Source organism: Pterocles gutturalis, unplaced genomic scaffold (genome assembly GCF_000699245.1).
Source record: "Pterocles gutturalis isolate BGI_N339 unplaced genomic scaffold, ASM69924v1 scaffold2325, whole genome shotgun sequence".
Classification (NCBI taxonomy): Eukaryota; Metazoa; Chordata; class Aves; order Pterocliformes; family Pteroclidae; genus Pterocles; species Pterocles gutturalis.
Genome location: NW_010137995.1, coordinates 13,287 through 33,575, shown reverse-complemented (window position 1 = coordinate 33,575; position 20,289 = coordinate 13,287). Strand labels below are relative to the sequence as shown.

General features: G+C 38.3%; 1 protein-coding gene across 1 annotated transcript in view; it reads left to right on the top strand.

The window, feature by feature from the left end:
* ATXN7 (ataxin 7) overlaps nt 1–18,919 on the top strand; it is a 35,111-nt gene extending 16,192 nt beyond the window's left edge. The window contains exons 2-10 of the mRNA XM_010082791.1: nt 10,344–10,596; nt 11,287–11,549; nt 12,341–12,423; nt 14,313–14,578; nt 14,996–15,194; nt 15,635–15,756; nt 16,040–16,997; nt 18,284–18,419; nt 18,706–18,919. Of these exons, the coding sequence (XP_010081093.1) occupies nt 10,344–10,596; nt 11,287–11,549; nt 12,341–12,423; nt 14,313–14,578; nt 14,996–15,194; nt 15,635–15,756; nt 16,040–16,997; nt 18,284–18,301 (2,162 nt within the window). The 3' untranslated portion in view covers nt 18,302–18,419; nt 18,706–18,919. The remainder of the gene's footprint in view (nt 1–10,343; nt 10,597–11,286; nt 11,550–12,340; nt 12,424–14,312; nt 14,579–14,995; nt 15,195–15,634; nt 15,757–16,039; nt 16,998–18,283; nt 18,420–18,705) is intronic.
* Nucleotides 18,920–20,289: the final 1,370 nt, after the last annotated feature.

Below are 20,289 nucleotides of genomic sequence, written 5' to 3'. Positions count from 1 at the left end.
TACATTCCTTGTTAGGGCTCTGCCTGGCTGGCTGGCTGGCTGCGGGCAGGATGGTCTGTGCCGTTATATCTGTTTTGGAGGAAATAGGAAATACAGACACAGCCTGGACGTGTTAAGTGCAGTTGTGTTTTTATTTAAAAGGTTAAACTTGCGCAAACAATTTAGTTAGCGCATCCTAATTGCAGTATTGCTTGTTTCTTTCAAAGTGAAATGTGAAGGGGCTGATTTATTTAATTTGAAAGACATTATTGTGCAAGCACAGTAGGTTTCTGCCCTCCTTTGACTGTATTAGTGATTTCTGTGAGGCTTTGCTGTGCTAATGCTGCTGTAAAATTTTAATTAGTGTATAGTTAACATGGTCAGTGTTTTTAAACATGAAAACAGTTGTTTCACGCCAATTGTGATTGACCAGTGTTAATGAAATAAGCTGTAATGATCCTTTTTTATAATTGAAAAATGGCTAATGCCTAAAAACCTTAAAATAACATAAGGATCTGTTTTAAAACAAGGAACCGAAAGATTTATTCTCTGTTTTCTGTTGATGTTGCAGATTGAGTATTTATGTTCCAAGAGATTTCAAATTTTGGAAAGTTATTCGACTCTTGAAACATCTTCTAAAATTATTGCAATTCGCCCTCCCCTCTTCATTTCCATCCTGAAAAAATTCAACATTTCTTGTGTTTAAAGGCTTGGACACAAAATGGGGCATTAGCTGCGCAGGCAGAACCCCAGCCTGTATCCCTCATGCCGTTCTCATTTCTCCGCGAGGTTTTCCTGCACGTGGACGCTGCCCATAGGTGTAGAGGCTTGGTAATGCCTGTGTCCTCTTTACTGTAGGGAAGCACATGGGTTGTCACATAGCGTGTGTGGTTGGTGTGTACATACAGAGACCGAGGTGAGAGACAGGTAACGTCAGAGATAACGATGGGAGCTTCCTGCTCAGCTCCATCAGTCAGCCTTTCCTTGTCTCTGCTGTGAGCAGGAACGCCTTGGGGGAGAAGAGGGGATGTTGTAGTTGGCCTGTGGCTAGTTCTAAGTAGCCAAGTACATTTTCGTATTTTTTTAATCTTACAAACCTTTCGTACCATGTAGCAGTGGATGTCGCTCGTTAGTTGTGCAGTACCTAAGAGAAATATTTGTGCTCGGTGTCTTTTTATCCTGTTGTTGCTTAATGACAAAATCAAAGAATGTGATTTAATTAGCTGACGCTAGTATTTTCTGTATCTTGTGATATTTCCTCTTTTTGTCTTGCTCAAAACAAAGTCAATTCACTCTTCTTGATCTCTTTCATATGGAGAGCTTTCCATTTCAAAACCTTTTTTCTACACCCATCTCCAGAACTTTTATCAGTTAGCCTGTAACCCCCTTTGTATTTTGGTTCACTAAGAGCTTTTCAGCAAGTTTTGAACATCAGCTTTTTTTTTTTTTTTTTTTGGTAGCAGAGCAGAGTCTGAAAGTCAACATACAACCATTAAAGTTTGCTACATGTAAAGAAATAGCTACAGGGGAAAACATTAAAATTCCTGATTGTGGTGTGAATAGAAGAATTAGCAAGATGAAAGCTAAATAGGCATTTGGATAGGTGAACTCATCTGAAGACGTTACACAATATTATAATACTGTGTGATAAGGTCTTGTAAGGAGTATTCTTGATGCTGAAGGGGAAGAATGTGGTGTTAAAAGTGTAAACCTGATTTCTGGGTAGAAAATGGACAGAGAGAGAAAATCAGAAACTAGGTGGTGGTTCTTCCCTTAATTCTTTATATTCCCATGCTTTCAACACACATTTTTTTATTAAACCTCTGTTTATTCAACTTTTAATGAAAAGTTTGGAATAACACTTTTTTATTTCTAAATTGCTTTATGCTTGTTTTGAAAAACTGAAGCTTTTCTTTAATGTAATTCGGGGCAAGCATATTTGAGACAGCAGTTTTCCAGCTGTATTTTAGAGGAAGCTGACCCCTGCTGCATCTTGAAACGATGCTGATCTGTACTGGTTACCTTTGTGTGATGTTTTTGCTTATTATCACTGTGGCTTTTCACAAGTTTTTTCCAAATAACACATTATTTTTAATAGCAAAATATTACTTATTCAGTGCCTGCTTTTTAATCAGGCAGTGCTGGCATTGTCATGTTGTCAACAGGCTGCACAGAGATTAGTGCTTGTAGCGTGGACATTATAATCTCTCCGTGGCCCGATTACCGTGTAAGACACTCTACTGTCCTTCTGTAGTAACTTTGCAATTTATATTCCAGTGCTTGACAGATTTACAAGACACCTGCTGACTGAAAGGCCCAGGGACAGGTACCTGTTGAGAAATCTGTCCTTTCCTCTACTTCTTGGCAAATTGCTTGGGAATGTGTACCAGAAGTTTGATCTTGGATATTACGCCAGAGTCTTTTTGAGATGTTAAAGCCCTTGCATTGGGATTTACCTGAGCAAAGAGGGGGATGGAGAAGGACAGGGAAAACATCCTCCTCTGGCTGACAAAGGGAACCTCCCAAAAGTTGGTCTCCCTGGCTCTGTTTTGCGTCTGGTTCTGTGCTGTGAATGATACGATGTCCTGCCTCTATCAGTGTTCTCTCATTGCTCTTGAGAGTTTTGCTGGTCTCCAGGAGGCCATTTTGAAATCCGATTTTAGCATATTGAAGTTGGCATTCAGAATCTTACTAGTGAAAACGTTCATCTTCCAGTGCTCCCTCTGTTTTCTTCAATGGCAGCAATAAAGCCGTGACCCTGCTTATGCAGAATTTTGCTCTCCTTTATCTAATGTATTTTGCACAGTGATTGCTTGTGAGTGGATTTCTGTTCTCCAAAGTAAATCTCGAGGAAAATCATAAACATACATAGTTAGAAATCAGAAGCTGAATAATTGGTTTTACAGATTTAAAAGTAGCCAGTACTTCTCTATAACTAATGAAATGAACAAAATAATAGCTAACATTTGTTTCTGTTCAAAAGGATGTCATTAACTAACCAATATAACACCTCTTGGGAATTGAGTAAATAATTTGCAAATGCTCAAATTTAAATGTTGGAAAACGTTAAAGAGGTGAATTGGCACCTGATGCGGCACAGTGAGGCTGGGGAAGACGAAAACCAGAATACTTCTCAGAGGATGTTTTCCAGTTCCCAACTTTGCTCACATTTCCTATGTTAAGTGCTCTGGTAAACCTGCTTTTAAAAACAAACCAAAGTGAAAGTTGAGCTAAAATCTGTCATTCTAGGACTTCCGGACTGGTAGGAAGTAGGTTATGTGAAACCGTTAGTTAAAGTAGCCATTGCAAACACATCATTCAAAAAGATCGGTGTCTTTTGGTTGCATTGGAGTTTGGATTTCACGAGGAAGATTAACTAAGTGTGCTGGACCATCATAAATATCCAGATAAGTTGTATTTACATGTCTTAAATCAGCATGAATTACTGTGGAGAGATTTTGGAACTGGAATGATACACCGAAACCCAAATATTTCTGTATATATGAGAGCCTTGGGTTCTGAATTGAACACTTGTAACCAAAGCATATCTAAGAAAAAAACCATTCTCTGTAATGATGAGTTTTTGTAATAAATCAGTGCACCCTCATTAAAGCATAGCCAGATCTTATATGCTTTTTTAGGGAGACTTGTAGTTTGTGTGTTGGAGGTGATTAACAAGGGAATGGCACAGGAATTCATACCTGGAACAGCAGGACCTCCACCCTGATGAGACAGGCGGTACACACACCGACGCTGCTGTTAAACAAAGATGCAGAAACCAGGTGACAGCTTACTAGTGATACTGGCCCTCATCTGAGAAGTGAAAATGTCCTAGGAACTGAGAAATCATTTTGGAGCATACCCAGTCAGCAATTAGAAAGGTCTTGATGTATTTGCTTTATTTGTCTGTTGGCTTCAAAAGGTTTCTGAGAGGAAGATAATTTTCGGAGCTCTCATTGTGGGCGAGTGTACCTGTTTCATGGCACTTGCCACGCTGAAGCCTCCACAAATTGCTTTAATGGGAAAGAACATTTTGAAGGGAATTTTAAAAATCGTTGATCTCTGTAGTTAATGTTTTGCTCTGTAATGTATGACTTCAACTTAATTTCTGCCTTTTGCCCCTAAGAGGGTGATTTTATGTTCTTGGGTATTAACCATCTCAACATCTCTGCCAGGCAAAGCAAACCTGGTAACATAAATCAAGTTCTGGAGGTGTTCTAAAATACGCTCTTCAAAATTGGCCAGGTATTGCATTTTAATGGACTTTTGAGTAGAGCCAGATTTTAAGTGAAGTTTTATCATTGTAGCTTAACTGCCTCTTTATGTGATGGCATCTACACCAGTCGAAACATTCTGTACCACAGATGCAGTGAACATTTTTAAAGTGAGGAAGTGCAGGATATAAGGTTGCATCAGTATTGCTAACCTGGCCGTAGTCTCTGTAAGAGATATTGTATAAACCTACTTCTTAGATAAATAAACAGTAATAGGTATAAACTGTTCATAATTTTAAAGAACTCTGGTCAAGGTAAGGAAGACCATTGTGGAAAGTGATGTAAATAAATAAAGCGACATTATGCTTACCTATGTGCCACCATGACTTGCAACCGGTATGCTACAATATAAATTATATACTTTTTTTTTTTCCTCTTCTGCTGAAGTGTTATTTTTCTGTGAATGGAGTGCCATAAGCATACATGACTATCAGTCAGATTCTCTTCATAGTTTTGCTAACACTGAATGATAAACAATAATATCAGCTGCCAGCTGCAAAGCAATGTGTTTTTTATGAAATACTAAGAAGAATTCTGTGTAAAAACATGACAGCTTGTCCTGGTGCCAATCAAACCTTGCCAGTCTGTCATACTGGTAGCTTGGACTCCATAAATATTCTTTCCTGTAACTTTCTCACTGGAGTGACAAGTGTAACTTTGTTTAGATGCTGTCTGTTTGGCTAAGGGTGTGAGTTTAAACACTGCACAATGGAAGATGGAGTGACCTCCTCCTGACTTAGAGAACTGATGGGATGATTAAAGGGACATCAGTGGAAGATTAAGGCAGAATCCGTGGTATCTGGGCCCCGCGATTAGAGGGGGATAATGAAGCAGCAATAAGTGTGTGAGCAGCAGATCGAGATCCCGCAGGGGCGATTCCTCCCAAGCAGCTGCACGCTGCCAGGGTGGCATCAAAGGAAGAGTAATTTGCCTGCTATGCCCACGGTTGTTTTAGCTGCCAAGTTTCCCCTGAGAAATCCTCATGGATCCAACTTTTTTTTTTTTTTTTTTTTTGGTCACGGTCAGAGTGTTGGTGGATCAGAGCCCAACACAGGCATTTGGGGTAGAGCCGCAAAGGGGATTTGAGTTGGTTGCTGGGTAAAATCTGGAGCTATGGTGAGGTGCCCCTCCACAAGTGTCACAGTCTGTGCTCTCCTGTCATGTCATAGATCTGATCTTTCTGGACAAATTAGCAGATGAAGTAAATGAGCTCTCCAGAATTACCCTAGAAATGTAATAGTCATACTGAGAGAAAAGAAGTTTTATTCTCGGGTAAAAAAATATTTGATTTAGTATGGCTGTACCAAATCATTGCTCAAATGAGAAGGCAAACAGTAGCTCAGAATGATGGGAAAAAATATAAGTTTGTTATAAGCATGATAAAAGTGCAATTTGAACTTTAGGTGAGACAGATATATTAAATAATTACTTAGACATGAAGTGACCTTCATGCTTTGTTTCCATATACACATTTAATTCTGTAGTCTGAGTGATACTCTTACGCTTAGGCTAGCCTATGTTAAAAAGTGTTTTTCTGAATGTTTACTGAAATTGCAGCGGATTTCACTGAACTGAACTTGTGTTTGAATGGGTGTGCTTCATTTTTAGTGACGGCTCTGCTAGCACTGACACAGGTCAGTTTGACTTTTTGCCCAGTGCTTATGTAAGAAGTCAGTGTAAAAAAAAAAAACTATGGGTTTATGAAATTTGATCTGTACATCTTGTATGTGCTGCCCAAAGCTATTAATTGATGCCCAGAGGATGAACAGCATAAAGCACTTCCTCAGTTTTGGGAACTAAGTATAGACCTGGGAGGAACATTTTATAAAAATTTTAAGAGTATAGTTAGTCTTTTTGTGTGTGTGTGTGTTAAGCATACAGCAGAGAAAGTAGTATTTTATGAAAAACAGGGTATTTTTCTCTATAAAAGGCTATCTTCTTTTAATATAGAAATAAGGTTATAAATCACGTAAGTCCAAGTGTTTACTCATTGATGGAAGAATAAGAAGCAGCAGCCAAACATGGTGAGAGGCCTTCTTTATTTCTTTCCCCTTTTTTTCCTCCTTCCCCTTCCAGGTTACTTTTTTCCATTTTTGTCTGAAATTAGTGCATGTTTAATAGGAAATATATAATGGAAAATATTATTTTAAACCAAAGAAAATTGGCAGCCAGACAAAGGGCCAAGTGAAGCTGTTTATTATTTTTTTTAAAGCTCTTGAAGAGATTTAAATTGTCAATATCTGTTTTATCAGGAACTCCTGTGTGCTTTGGCAGCATGTGTATATAATTCTTGCTCAAACGTAAGTCCAATAGCACACTAACTATGGCTGTGTAGTCCAATTGATAGCTATCAGACATCCCATTCACCGAGCAGAGACGGCCTTTGCTGGGATGCCCTCTCTTTTCACAGCTTTCTAACTCTCTGTTCAGCCCTTCTCCTTAGAGTCACAAAGATGTTACATAAATGCAAAGCTATGTAGGGAGGAGTTTATCTGTTAAGGTTTAGAGTGAATGCAGCTTTTATTTTAGGTCAGATTCTACCCGGTGCTGAGGAATCAAGGAAGACTTTCTGTTTCTTTGTCCAAAGCCAAAACTTACATCTTTCTGATATTTAAAAAACAAAACAACAACAAAGAAACAACAACAACGTCCCCGTCCCCCCAAAAAATCCTCTCCCCAAATTTTAGAGTTTAGAAACGTGTTACACAGGTGCAGTATTTGAAATATCACTTTGATATGTTGGAAAAGCAATCACAACATAAAATAATTTTTCTTTCAAGAGTTATGAGAAGGGAAGGGGCACCAGTGCTAACTTTTAAAATTCAAAAACTGAACACCTGGAGGTAATTATCTTTTTAAGTGTTTTCAGGCTGAGTCAGACTTAATGACAAAGGGGAACTGTATGAGATTGGCAGATGATTAGTAGAATTTATCATTATAATATGCTTAGCTTAATAAGCATGGTGGTCTTGATTATTCAATGACAGTTTGTGTAGAAACTTTTCCATTAAAATACTGTGTCACTCTGTCAATAAATACATTAATTAGATCAAGTATGCCATGCTTAAAACATCTGGTTTCAAAAATAATATTAGCTTTCGCCAATAAGACAAGACATCAGAAGTATTCAGATAGTTTGCAAAACAGGCCTTAAGCAGTTTTCATTTAATAACATGAATTTTATAAAAAGGCTGGAACTTTAAATATAAACAAATCCTAGTAGCAGCCCTATCTCTGCTTGTGTGAAACAGGTCCAGGTGAGTTACGGAAAGTTGTCTGAAAAGTATTCTCATTTTGTTGATGCAAGTTGTGGTTACATAGGAAAGGAGGGAATAAAGGTTTCACAAACTTACGATGTTATAATATTGTCACAAAATTCTAGAAAAAGCTCATTTGGCTTTTTTTTGTGTGTGCGTTCCACATCATGTGTCTGTCTGTAGAATGGAAATTCTCTCTTGACAGGTAGACGGTAATCTTGGTGTGTGATCAGCCATCAGCCTTAGTTCTCTTTGGTTAGTTTTTTTCCTTATCAGCAGCTTAAAACACTTTCTTTTTGTATTAACTACTTGTATGGAGACTGGTCCTGTGAAACATTCATGCAAATACTTTTAGTGCCAGAACAGTACCAGTTAAAGTTGCAAGAAACGGAATGTTCATATCATTTGGACTAATAGCTCAGGTTAATATTTTGGCTAGTTTATTGCTAATGATCGGATGCAAGGAGGTACTCAGTCTTTTGGTCCCTTTCTCTTCTCATCTGCCAGGTTTTCTCTGAGGAGGTAACACCTTCTCTTCCTTTAAAAAAAAAAAAAATCAAAACAAACTCCCAAAGACTGCGTTAGTCATCCACTGGTTTATTAGAGGTTATTTGTAATTGTGATAAGAACTTGGACTTTGAATTTTCTAAATATACAGAAGGTGGAAGAATATTGGGCAATTTTCTCATTATCTTGCAGAGTAATCTCACAGGGTGTAGCATTGCTGAACTAATGGCCCTCAAATAGTAACTTATCAGAGCCGCTCAGGGATTCTTGCCATTGCTATAAAAAGACATTTGGCAATAAGCAATGTGTCATATTAGAAGCAGAGCCATTTACCAGAACATAAATATGTTACAAACTCTTCAATGAGATTTGGTTCTAGAAAACTAAGTAGATGACTTTGAACATCACAAATAACTAGTTGTTCTAAATACTATAATTTTGAAGCAGTTTTTTCTTGAAATGGGCAATAAATTCCTGCATTTGTTATATATTTCTGTTGGGAATTTCACCTGACTTCTCAGAGCTTTTTGTAAATACTAATTAAGAAATGATGGCTGTTGTGGTGAAGGTGCTAGGTAGTTTGCACCCATTTTGGAGTTAAACAGAGAAACACATCGCTTGGGTTGGTCTCAGAGATGACTTCTTGACTGGAGTTTCCTAGTCTAAACTCCTTTTTTTTTTTTTTTTTTTTTTTTTTTTTTTTTCCTTCCTTTTTCCCTGAGCTAAGGCTTTGCATCCCCATCTCTGTAAGAAATTGGCTTGCCAGGTGTTAGACTCTTGTGTCTTCCTCCTGTGCTCCTGGAGTGGCTTGACTTCTTCCCTGGTCGTTGCTGTTGCACTGTTACAGCCTGGCTTGCAAGAGCCGCCCAGCGGGTGCTGAGCCTGGCGACATGGGTGCAGGGTTGGTGCTGTCGTGTTCGATGGCTTACAGCTGCAAGTGGAGTCCTGGTTGGCCATCATCTGAGTGGCACGGGAGTGTTGTATTTAGGACTGGGGGGGGAAGTAGGTCATATAAGCAGAACACAGATGTATTAATTTAAATTTTCCAGAGCGTTACAGACTTCTGTACGGGTTGCATCGGTCTTGACTTTCCCTCTTGGCTGTAGTTGTTGTAACTTCATGAGTAGCCTACTTCTTTCACAGTTGAAGCAAACTTAAGTCAAAATCTGTAAGCTGATTCTGGGGTTGATGGGTGGTGGATTTGAGCACCTTGAACAATAGTTGGCTGAGAAAGAGGTGTCACCATTGTCAAGGAGAAAGGTGCCTTTCCACTCTGCCAATGGACCTGCTAATCCTTGGTTCTCTCTCTCAGGTCTGTGGTTTGCATATACTTGATTGCCAGACACGTCTCTTAAGCAGGTGTTGATTACATAGATCATCGAGGAATCACAGGTGTCCAAGTATCAGTGGAGCAAACAGTCAATGAACATGGCCAGGCGTAGGCAGAGCTGGGTGCTCCCTGAAGCTGTCCGGTCTTTTGTGACTGAGAACTCATTGTTCCAAAGAACTACCATTATAATATACACTATTTTAACTGATCTGGTGCTAGCAATGTTAATGGCTTAATGTTAATTAAATAATTTATTTTCCAACACATTCATTGATGGAGCCTGACCACTCCTAATTCAAATGTTCAGAGCTTTGTTTTTTTTTTTCGTACAAGAATAGCTGTTGCTGCTCTTGATGTTTTTCCTTAATAAAAATCCTCCCGAAACTGGTCATACTATGGAAAAAAAATAATAATAAGAGGAGAACAAAACAAAAAACTCCCACAGCATCCCAAAAATGAGTGTAGGTCAGTATTTGAGCTGCTCTTCTCAGGGGTGTTACACAGTGAAGGTCTAGTAGACCATATCAAAAGTTTGTCATGAAGTGAAAGTTAAAATGTTGGCTCCAATGTAATTTTGACCATTGGAAGACATACTAACAAATAATTGTTATCCTTTGAGGAAATCTGATAATGAAGCTTGCTTGGCCTGAGGATCAGGGTCTTTGCTTTGTGTGTCTGGGGTCTAGGTTTGATTCTCACTTTCTTATTCTTTGAGAGGGAGAGAGTGGGGAGTGTTATTAAAAGCTAAGCTTTAGTGGCTGAGGAATGTAGCTCCCAAAGTTAAAAGAGACTCCTGTAACTGACTGGGGACCAGCAATGAGTGGAGCCTCATGGATTACAGTGAGGCTTGGATCCTCTATGCTCTGTGTGTGGTAGGGGACCTCCCAAGCCAGTAAAGGAAAAATGTTAATGGAGTAAATGACAACATGAAATATTTAGGAATTGTTTCTGTATGGGATCTTAAAACCTCCCCTTTTTTTTTTCCCTCCTTTTCAGAAAGAAGACACAGCTCCGCCAGCAAGCCGCCTGTGACTCCTCCCTCCTCTTCAGTATTTTCCCTCATTTCATCTTTCCCTTCAAAAAACAAAGGTAGCAGTGGAAGTGGGAGTAATCGTTCATCCAGTGGAGGTACTAGTGCATCATCATCAAATTCCAAGTTGTTGAAATCACCCAAAGACAAGCTGCAGATCAGCGGAAACAACAGGTTAATGCATCCGGTACAGCATAGCAAAGTTCCCCATGATAAAATGTGAGTATGCGCTTTGACAAAGACTTAAATGTTATTACTTGCATAGGCACTGCTGTATCAGTAGAATTTCCTTTTCTTTCAAAGGGTTTTTGGTTTAAGAGATAATCACTTTAAACTCCTCCAGATCTTTTCTAGCAGCCTAGCCTAAGATTATAGATAATACTCATGACTGTGTTGAACAAGGACTCTTACAAAGCTGTATCTTAAATCACTACAAATAAAAGTCATTTTACTAGGGCCTCTTAATTCTTTGATCTGATCTGCATACTTTTATCATAAGAAAGTTTTAGCTCTGATTCAGGTGTTTTTTTTGACATGCACCTGTGAGATTTCAGAACTGATAATTTACTGTCACAGAACAGGGCATTTCTCACTGGACATAACAGGCCCATTCCAATTGCTTTGGTGGTACGCTGTATCTGTGAATCCAGTAACAGTTTTTTTGAAGTCCCTGATGACTCTGAAATACTTACAAGTGAATGGGGAAGAGAGGATAGAAGAGATTATGGACATCATAAAAAATGTGAAAATAAAAAAAAAATAAGAATAAGAAAACTGGGAATAGAAGAAGAAGGTCTACATTTGCATTGTGAATAGATCAGAGTACTGTTGAGTAATAACATTTAAAGTAATTTTTATGATTTATGACTAATTTTCACTTTCCCCCCCTTTGTTTATCATAAATAACAGTATGACTCCATCTGTCAAAGTGGAAAAGATTCATCCAAAGATAGATGGTGCCCAACTGAAAGCTGCTGTTGGTCCAACTTGTTCTACTACTGTGAGTTCCTCAATAAAGACTGGCCTTAATTGTCCCTCAATACCAAAGCCACCCTTGCCTTCCCCTGGACAGATACTGAATGGTAAAGGTCTTCTCTCTGTGCCTCCATTTTTGGAAAAGAAACCTGAAGAAAATACAAATAATAGGAAATTTTTACACAAAAGATTGTCAGGTAATTATTTTTAATTATTATTATTTGCTGTATTCCTCTTAGTAGTGTATATATAGATGTACATATATAGAATACATAGAAATAATTTTCAGAAGTAAATTAAACACTTCTAACTTGTAATTACCTACATTTTATATATTAGAATTTCAATCTGTAACTTGACATAGTCTTAAAGGATGCAAACAACTTGAAATGTGCCTATTGGTTTCAGAAACCATACAGACCTCAAAGGCTTGTCAGTTCTTACAGTTTTAAAATTATGCTCTTCCACTGTCTTTTAAGGATTTTCTTTTCCTTCTTTCTGTATGGAAGGTCCAAGTCTACATAGAAAGTGGAACAACTAGCACCTCATAAACTCAAAAATGTAAACCCAGTCTGCTCTTTACACTTTTTAAACACAATAACTTTGAGTGTTACTAGAATTGTAGAAATATTCTTAAAACCAAAGCCAACAAAAAAACCCACCATGTGTTTGTCACAGTTCATATTGATGGTGACCTCTAATCCTAACATGCAGGATCTACTCTTCCTTTGGGGTCCCTTACAGCTGTAAATTTCTCCTTTTTCTTTTTTTTTTTTTGGAGACTTGAGATCTGTATTTCAGCACAGCATAAACTTGCTGAGAGTGTAGAAAATTTTATTTGTACAGTTTTATTGTGCATTTTTATTTGTACATTTGCATGTGTTACATTTGAAAACAGTTTCCAATATGGTTAATTTTTATAATGAAAATGAATGTTAGTATTTTGAAATGTCTTTTGTAACTTTTCAATACTGTGTACCTTTGACAGAGAGAGAATTTGATCCTGATATATACTGTGGTGTCATTGATGTGGAAACCAGGAAACCTTGTACTAGGTCTTTGACATGCAAGGTAGGATGTCTTAATCAGAATAAGATTATGTAAAGTTTTAATTCAGTTTTCTGAGGAATATGACAGAAAACAGAAAACTACAAATTTTTGCTGTCAGTAATTACCACTGTAGATGGTACCTTTCAAATATGTTGCCGACAACCAACAAGGAATTTTTTTTAAGTTCAGTTAATTATTCAAAAACATATTTCTTAAGTAACCCAGAGATTTGTATTTTTGTATAAACCCTTTAAACATGAATGTTGACATGGGACAGATTATGTTTTTCCACATGTACGTAGTAGGGGGCCAGCATATTCTTCTTTTTTTTGGGATAACCTTTGGGTCATAGATCATTAATTTTAAAATTCATAGAAACGTAGAATGGTTTGGGTTGGAAGGGACCTTAAAGATCGAGTTCCAACCCCCCTGCCATGGGCAGGGACACCTCCCACTAGCCCAAGTTGCTCAAAGCCTCATCCAGCCTGGCCTTGAACCCCTCCAGGGATGGGGCATCCACAGCTCCTCTGGGCAACCTGTTGAAGGAAGTTATTCCTCATAAGTATTATTTGTTTATGCAGGATTTAAATAAATCAAGCTCCTCCCCTCTCGCACCCCAACCTTTCCCTCCAGCAGAATCTGCAGCAGATACTTAGGAGGTATTTGTGTAAATGCTAATGCTGCTTGATGTGTGACTCCAGCCAACTCAGAAATTAGTCTTCTGAAAAAGCCATGGAGTGTGCCTGGAGGTGAAACTCAGACAATCCATTAAAACTTTTGGTCACATGAAATGTGTCCTTTGGTTCAAAAATCTTGGGGGTCAGACAGGTATCACTTAGTCCCAAGGAACTAAAAATTCGGATCCCCTGCAATTGTGTAATATTTAGCTACGTTCCTGCAAAGCAGCTAAACTGTCAGTAGAAGAAGCATCTGGTAAATAAACCACCTACAGAACAAAGGTAAGTGAAGCTGGTACTAATGATCCAGAGGAACTGAACTTGAACACTTTGCCCTTTTGGAATTACAGGGGGAGGCAATTGGTTTTTGCTAATAGAGGAGGGAAAAGTTCCCAAGATTTTACAAGAGAACTAGGCAACTCAAAAGTGTAAAAGAGAAAAAAATATTCCTCAGCAATTCCTCAGCAATTATATCTACTCATAAAATACTTTCTGGAATTGCTCTTTGTATCTGAATTATGTGATGATAATTTTTACTTACTAAAAATGAACCCAATCAAAACTTTTATGCCACATGAAAAAAGGTGTTATATGTGACTCTACCAAATCATAAAATTAACTTCCATCTATTTCACTTTACTCAGGATTTGCGCCATATGTACACATATACATATTACTATGTGTAGTATTCAGGACACTCAAAGGCCTTTGAGTTCTGTGTGACTGTGGATCCTGCTGTATTTTTTTTTTTTGCATTCCTCAATATCTGTTTGATTACATTAGTTTTCAAGGAATACAGAAGGAAGCAAAGTATTTTTATAAATATTTTTCATGTCTCCCACTAAACATCCTATTTTAAACATTGTTGCATTAAATATTTTAATAAGTGAAAGTAAATATTTAGTATTTTTGGTCGTGCACTAGTTGGTAATTAAAATTTTGATGTAAAAATATTTTAAATTCTAATCTTAACCTTATAACAACTTTGGGAATTTCTTTTAAAAAATAAATTTGAAAGAAGCCTTTTACTCAGTTGTTGGTTTCTGTTATTTTGTATCAGACAGGGATACAGTCACCCTCAAAGGAGTTTTAAAGTTTGTTTTCTGAGTCCGTTTATTTACTAAACCATAAGTTTGATTATTTTGTCTGTTCTAGAGCTCTGAACATGTTTTGTGTGTTTAATTTACACAAATCTAATAGCCTGGGATTAATGATTTATTCATGGTTTTGCAGACACATTCCTTAACCCAGCGGAGGGCTGTACAGGGTCGAAGAAAACGATTTGATGTGTTATTAGCTGAGCACAAAAGCAAAACCAGGGAAAAGGAACTTCTTCGACATTCGGATCATCATCAGCAGATGCCCCCTCTCAGGGAACCACATCCCTCACCTACTAAAACTTCCCAGGAGCTGCACCAAAATTCTCATGGAGTTACTCTTACAGATTCAAAGCCTTTATTACCTAATAAACCCAAACCTCACCCCCCAAGTCTTCCAAGGTAAGGAAAATCTGCAGGTCCAGTGGTATGAAATTGATACTGTTAGCTTCACCAGGTGGGTTTTGAAAGAGCGATGTGGATCTGTCGGATGGGCAGCAATCTTGCTCTAGACCTGCTGGCCGAATGCAGTTAGCAATTACGTGCAGAGCTGTAACTCACAGCGAGGAGAGTTTGGGGTTTGAAATAGTAGAAGCTGGCTTGCATCAATGAAAGCAGTTCAGCAACGATGGGGCAATGCTGCTTTTCCAGGGCTGCTGTACATCCTGTCCTTCCTCTCAGCAGATGTGTTGTGAGACTATGGAAAATATCAGAAATCTGTTAATGTGGATTTCCTGCTGTCAGTCACAGTAAGCACTTAAGCTTGGAATTTTTAACTACACTTACTTTAGTAACACTTTGACTGCTTGCCTTGCCCAGGCCTCCAGGCTGTCCAGCCCAGCACAGTGGAAATGCCCCTAGTGAGTCTCCTTCTGTCCATGAGTCCCCGCACCCTCCCTTGCCTGCAGCTGAGCCAGCACCTCGGTTATCCAGTGATGAGGGAGAATGTGATGAAAAAGAAGAGCCTGTTGAAAAACTGGATTGTCATTATTCAGGTCATCATCCTCAACCAGCCGCTGTACGTTTTAAGTCAAAGTTAACCGTGATCTCTCGTGGGCTCTGAGCTTGTAAACAAATTACCTGGGGGTTTTAAGGGTGGTTTTCCATTGGGTATGTGATTTTTTTTTTTCTCATAGATTTTAAGAATATTATTGTGTTGCCTAGTAGGCGGTGAAGGTTTAACTGTAGTTGCAAAGTAAACATGCTAAAGAAATATGTTTGGTCCTCACTACCCCAACCCAAAAGAGTATCAAATGGGAAGAAAATGATCCCAATATACCAAGGCAAAAAATTTAAAGTAGTTGTTATACCATAGAAATAAAAATTCAGTTTTTTAAATCCTTGATTTGAACATCTAAAAGCATATTTGTTTAGCAATATTTATATATAAAGAAGTGCATTCTTATTCACGGAGTTGTTACTGAGAGTAGAAAACACCAATAAAAATCTGTCTTTCAGTTTTGCACATTTGGTAGTCGGCAAATTGGAAGAGGTTATTATGTGTTTGACAAGCGGTGGAACCATACTCGATGTGCACTTGACTTCATGTTGGAGAAGCATCTTAATTCACAGATGTGGAAGTGAGTAAAAGCGAAAGAGTTCTCATTCTTCTTCGTATTGTAGAAATACATGAAGCCTGTGATTCCAGTTAAAAACCAGTAATCTCGTGTTCAGATTGATCAGATCAAAGGTTGATAGTCTGTGCTTTGCATTTTTGCAACAATTAACTACTAATTTAATAAAACATTTTGGTGGCATCAGTCAGCTTCAAGGTACAGTCACTTTCATGTAGCATCATTAGACTGGGTGTTATTCTGAAGCACGGTAGCTATGTAGGTTTTCGTTTCTTCTCTTCACCCGCAGGAAAATTCCTCCAGCATCTAGTAACACAGCATCAGTTCGTGCACCACATCGGACAAACTCGCTGCCTGCTTCACAGTACGGTGTCAGTGCAGCAGGTTTCCTCTTACCCACCACGGTTATGTCATCGCCAGCATTGGTATCTCCTTCCTGTGTGTCTCTGAATAATAAATCGGTACCATCACATGGAACGACACTAAATGCCAACCCTGCTGCTTTGGGTGCAGTGGATCCCGTCTGCAGTATGCAATCAAGACAAGTGTCTTCATCCCCTTCAACACCTACAGTGCTTTCCTCTGTACCTTCACCTATGCCCAGCAAACCTCAGAAAATTAAATCCAGCAAATCTTTCAAACCTAAGGAATCTTCTGCTGGCAGTGGCACCTCTAACAGCACCGGCAGCGTCAGTAGCAGCAGCGGCTCAGGAAAGAAGCGTAAAAACAGTTCCGCACTGCTAGCACCTTCTCATTCCACAGAGTCCTTTAGAAAAAACTGTGTGGTTAACTCTGGAAACTCTGGGACCTCCTATCATCCATCAGTGACAGCTTCGTCCCACAGTGTTGGCCTCAACTGTATGACTAGCAAAGCTAACTCAGTTAGCCTCAAACATGACCAATCAGGGAGGGGTCCTCCGACTGGAAGCCCTGCAGAATCAATAAAGAGAATGAGTGTGATGATGAACAGCAGCGACTCCACGCTCTCCTTAGGGCCGTTTGTTCATCAGTCCAGCGAGATGACTGTAAATTCACACAGCAGTTTTTCACATTCACATACTTCCCTTGACAAATTAATAGGAAAGAAAAGAAAGTGCTCACCTGGTTCAAGCAGCATAAACAGCAGCAGCAGCAGCAGCAAATCAAACAAAGTTGCCAAATTGACATCAGTGAACAATGTTCATGCAAAACACACTGGTGCAATCCCAGGGACGCAAGGGCTGATGAACAATTCTCTTTTTCATCAGGTATGAAATTTTGTCTCGAACTAAGCCAATATGAATATGTCCCTTCATATGCTGATGTTACAGGTGTTCTCTTAATTATTAGCTAGCCAATTCCAGATCCTACTCAAGTAAAAGATAGGTCTCTTATTTGTCCACTCTCATTTTGAGTGCTTTTATAGTACATTTGCACAAGATTTTTATAAACACTGTCATAAAGTGTGGCTTTTTTTTTTAAATAACCTTAAATATGACGTTGCACAAACCTTAGGTGTTGCCTGTGAATTGCTCTCAGAAGATGAAAATCAGTCCTCACATTAAAAAAAAAAAAGTAAATCAGCCTGAGTTCTTGTTTCTGTGTCAGTAATAATCATTCTACAAAGCAGAACATAATGATGCTGATAACAGAACTGTGATACTGTGATAAAATAAGCCTATTATCCCAAGGTGTCATTGACTAACTTCTTAGTAATAACAAGATTAAATGTTATAAATAAGATAGAAACCTTTTTAGTTGGTAAAGCAAACAGATTTACTATAGAGGAAGCAGATCTCACAAATGCGTAAGATCCCATTCTAAAAGTTACTTTGGGATTTTGTTTTTTTCAACAAATCGCACTGGAAAAGTAGTGTATCAGGAGAAAAAGTTATTGAGAAATTAGGATGAGAGATAACTTGGAAACCAGTAGCTCTGACTTCTTAGTAATTCTTTTCAAATTGGCTTGGAGGATCACGTGGAGGGGTAAAAATAATGTGATACAACTTGAGGAGAGTATAGAAGAGGGTATTTTAGAGAGTAGCTATACAACTATATCTTTTGAGTTTGAAAACCCAAAAAACTTCTTGTTTCCCCTGGTGCTAATAACCTGAAATCTGTGTACCTAGAGAGCTAGGAGGTTAGTAAGAGCTTTTTCAGAATGGTTTCTGAACTTTCAGTTTCAGCCATAAAGGAAGATTTTCACCATTTGTGTATTGTGTTTACTGTACCAAAAAAAAGGTGTTCAGGTGGCTGGATTTATTTTTGTACTTATCTAATAGTTACTATTTCAACTGTGCAATATAAAGAAAGGAGAAATAGAATTTGAGTGCATTAAGGAAGGGGAATAATGTCTGAAACTGTTGGAGCTTTAAAGAGCTCTAGCTCGAGAATTGTCAAGTCTCGAATGAGCTAACCACATGTTAGTGGTGTCACATTGTGCCTGCTGATTCTCCCCAAAATGTGCTCTCATTATCCAGAAAATGTCTTTTAAAGGTGTCTGCTATAACAGGCTGGCTCACTCATCTTTCTCTTTCTTTTGCTTGTTCAAAAGCCAAAGGCGCGTCCCTGAGAGCTGAATGCACCGTGGTGAGAAACAAACTGGACAATTTTCACTACAAGCAAAACCTCTATTTGGAATTTTGGACTCCAAGATGCCTTGACTTTTCCCAACTTCCCATGGTCCTCAGGTGTGGAAATCTACTGGACTGTCACTTAAACAAGGAATTTCCCTGAAGCCATGTCTGTAGCAGTGAATATACTAGAAATGGACACTGGATGAAGTTCAGCCACATACTTGCTCTTATCAGTGTTAATGGTGGTCTGGACTGTTTGCTACAAATCTGTGAGATTTTACTTATAGGAGTACATCATCTTGCCACTATTTGACATAGATTGGTTGGGCAAAGGAATGTTTTCTGGGGGGAAATAAACGTTACTGTGGACTTATTTTTATACTGATGGTGTCTTTTGTAGGTGATAGCTAACCAGATAGACACCCTCAATGGAGAGGACCCCGCGACAAGGGGGAGAAATGTGTGAGGCACAATGGGAAGAAGCCCTCAAGAAGGGAATATGGCTTTAGTGTTTTTATAGCAATGTTCCATTAATGGAATAGAAAAATAGCACAATTCAAAAAGTAATCTGTGTTTTGCCCAGCCTTTTGCAAGTAATTTGGGATAAGAAGCTATCAGGAGTTTAAAAAAACCAAAACCCAACAAAAAACAGAAAAACTTGTTTGAGGCCATCGCTCAGAAAACAAGTATAAACATGTTGTACTCACATGATACAAAGCCTATTTTCTGTTCTTTTGAGTAATATTTGACTGCAGAAGACAATAAAAGTTAATTTTGTTTTTTATAAAATCCAAAACCATCAAACAGACAAAGGCAAATAACCTCCAAAACTATATGCCCAAAGAACGTATTTATTGACCTATACTGTATACCACAGGCCTTTGTTATTTTAAAAAAATAACAACTGTATTGGTAAAAATAGCCCTTTTAAAACTAAGTATTTAAAGTATTTAAGTATTTTCTAAAAAACATAAAAGCCAGTTACTTTATGCCCTGTTTGTATAACTAAATCATTAACATGTTACATTTTCAACCACTCAGTAAGATTTTTTATTTCAAAATTCTGGAATAAACACCAATTTGACAGCCTAGTTCTAGTTCACCATAGAGCGCAGGTGTGTGTGTCACAGTCATCCCACACCTGCCCGGGCTTTATGAGTAAAGGGGGCTTTACACAGTTTTATATATTCCCGTTGATTTTTAGGAAATATTTTGTCTTGCTTCAAAACACCTTAAAAGTGAATTCCGCTAAAGGGCTTATTATATTATGATTTTATTCGTCTGGATGTTTTCGTTAAGTTTTTAAACATTAGGTAAAATCTCAAAACTGTCAAAACTTTTATTAAGGGGCAAAGCAAAGGAAAACAAATTCCTAACCAAGAAGATATTTTTTTTCTGCCTTAAAGGGGCACCAGCTATTGCTGAGGAGAGACAATCTGAGCCTGTCCAATTGTTCGTGTAGCCCAGCCTTCTGCCCAGTTCTGGTGGCAAGTAGTACATCAGGGAATCCAAAGCCACTCTGAGTAGCAGTTGCTTAGTTGTTTACCTAACGATGCTTTCAGTTTAACCTGAACTTGCTCTGAAATCATTGTTACACAGCAAAACAACCAGAAGCCTCTATGCAGACACTTTAGCTTCGAATTGATACAAAAGATCACAATGAGAAAGCAACGTACTAGAGACACTTCTTATGCAAACTTTAAAAAAAAAAAAAAAAAGACAACTTTTCAGGAACAAAAGAATTGGTATTTAATAAGATGCCCTGTTGAAAGGATTGTTAGAACTGCGATTGGTTTAACGTAAAAGGAACCAAAGTGATACGCCACAAAGAGAAATCAAAGCGTATTAAATCCTGCACGTTTGGAGTGAAATCCACGCTCTGATGAAGTCCCTGCGGCAGAGCTTCCACTTCAGGATAGCGTCAGCCACAAGTGCAATTTGACTCTTGATAGACACAAAGGTAAAGGAAACAAAAATTTGGCAA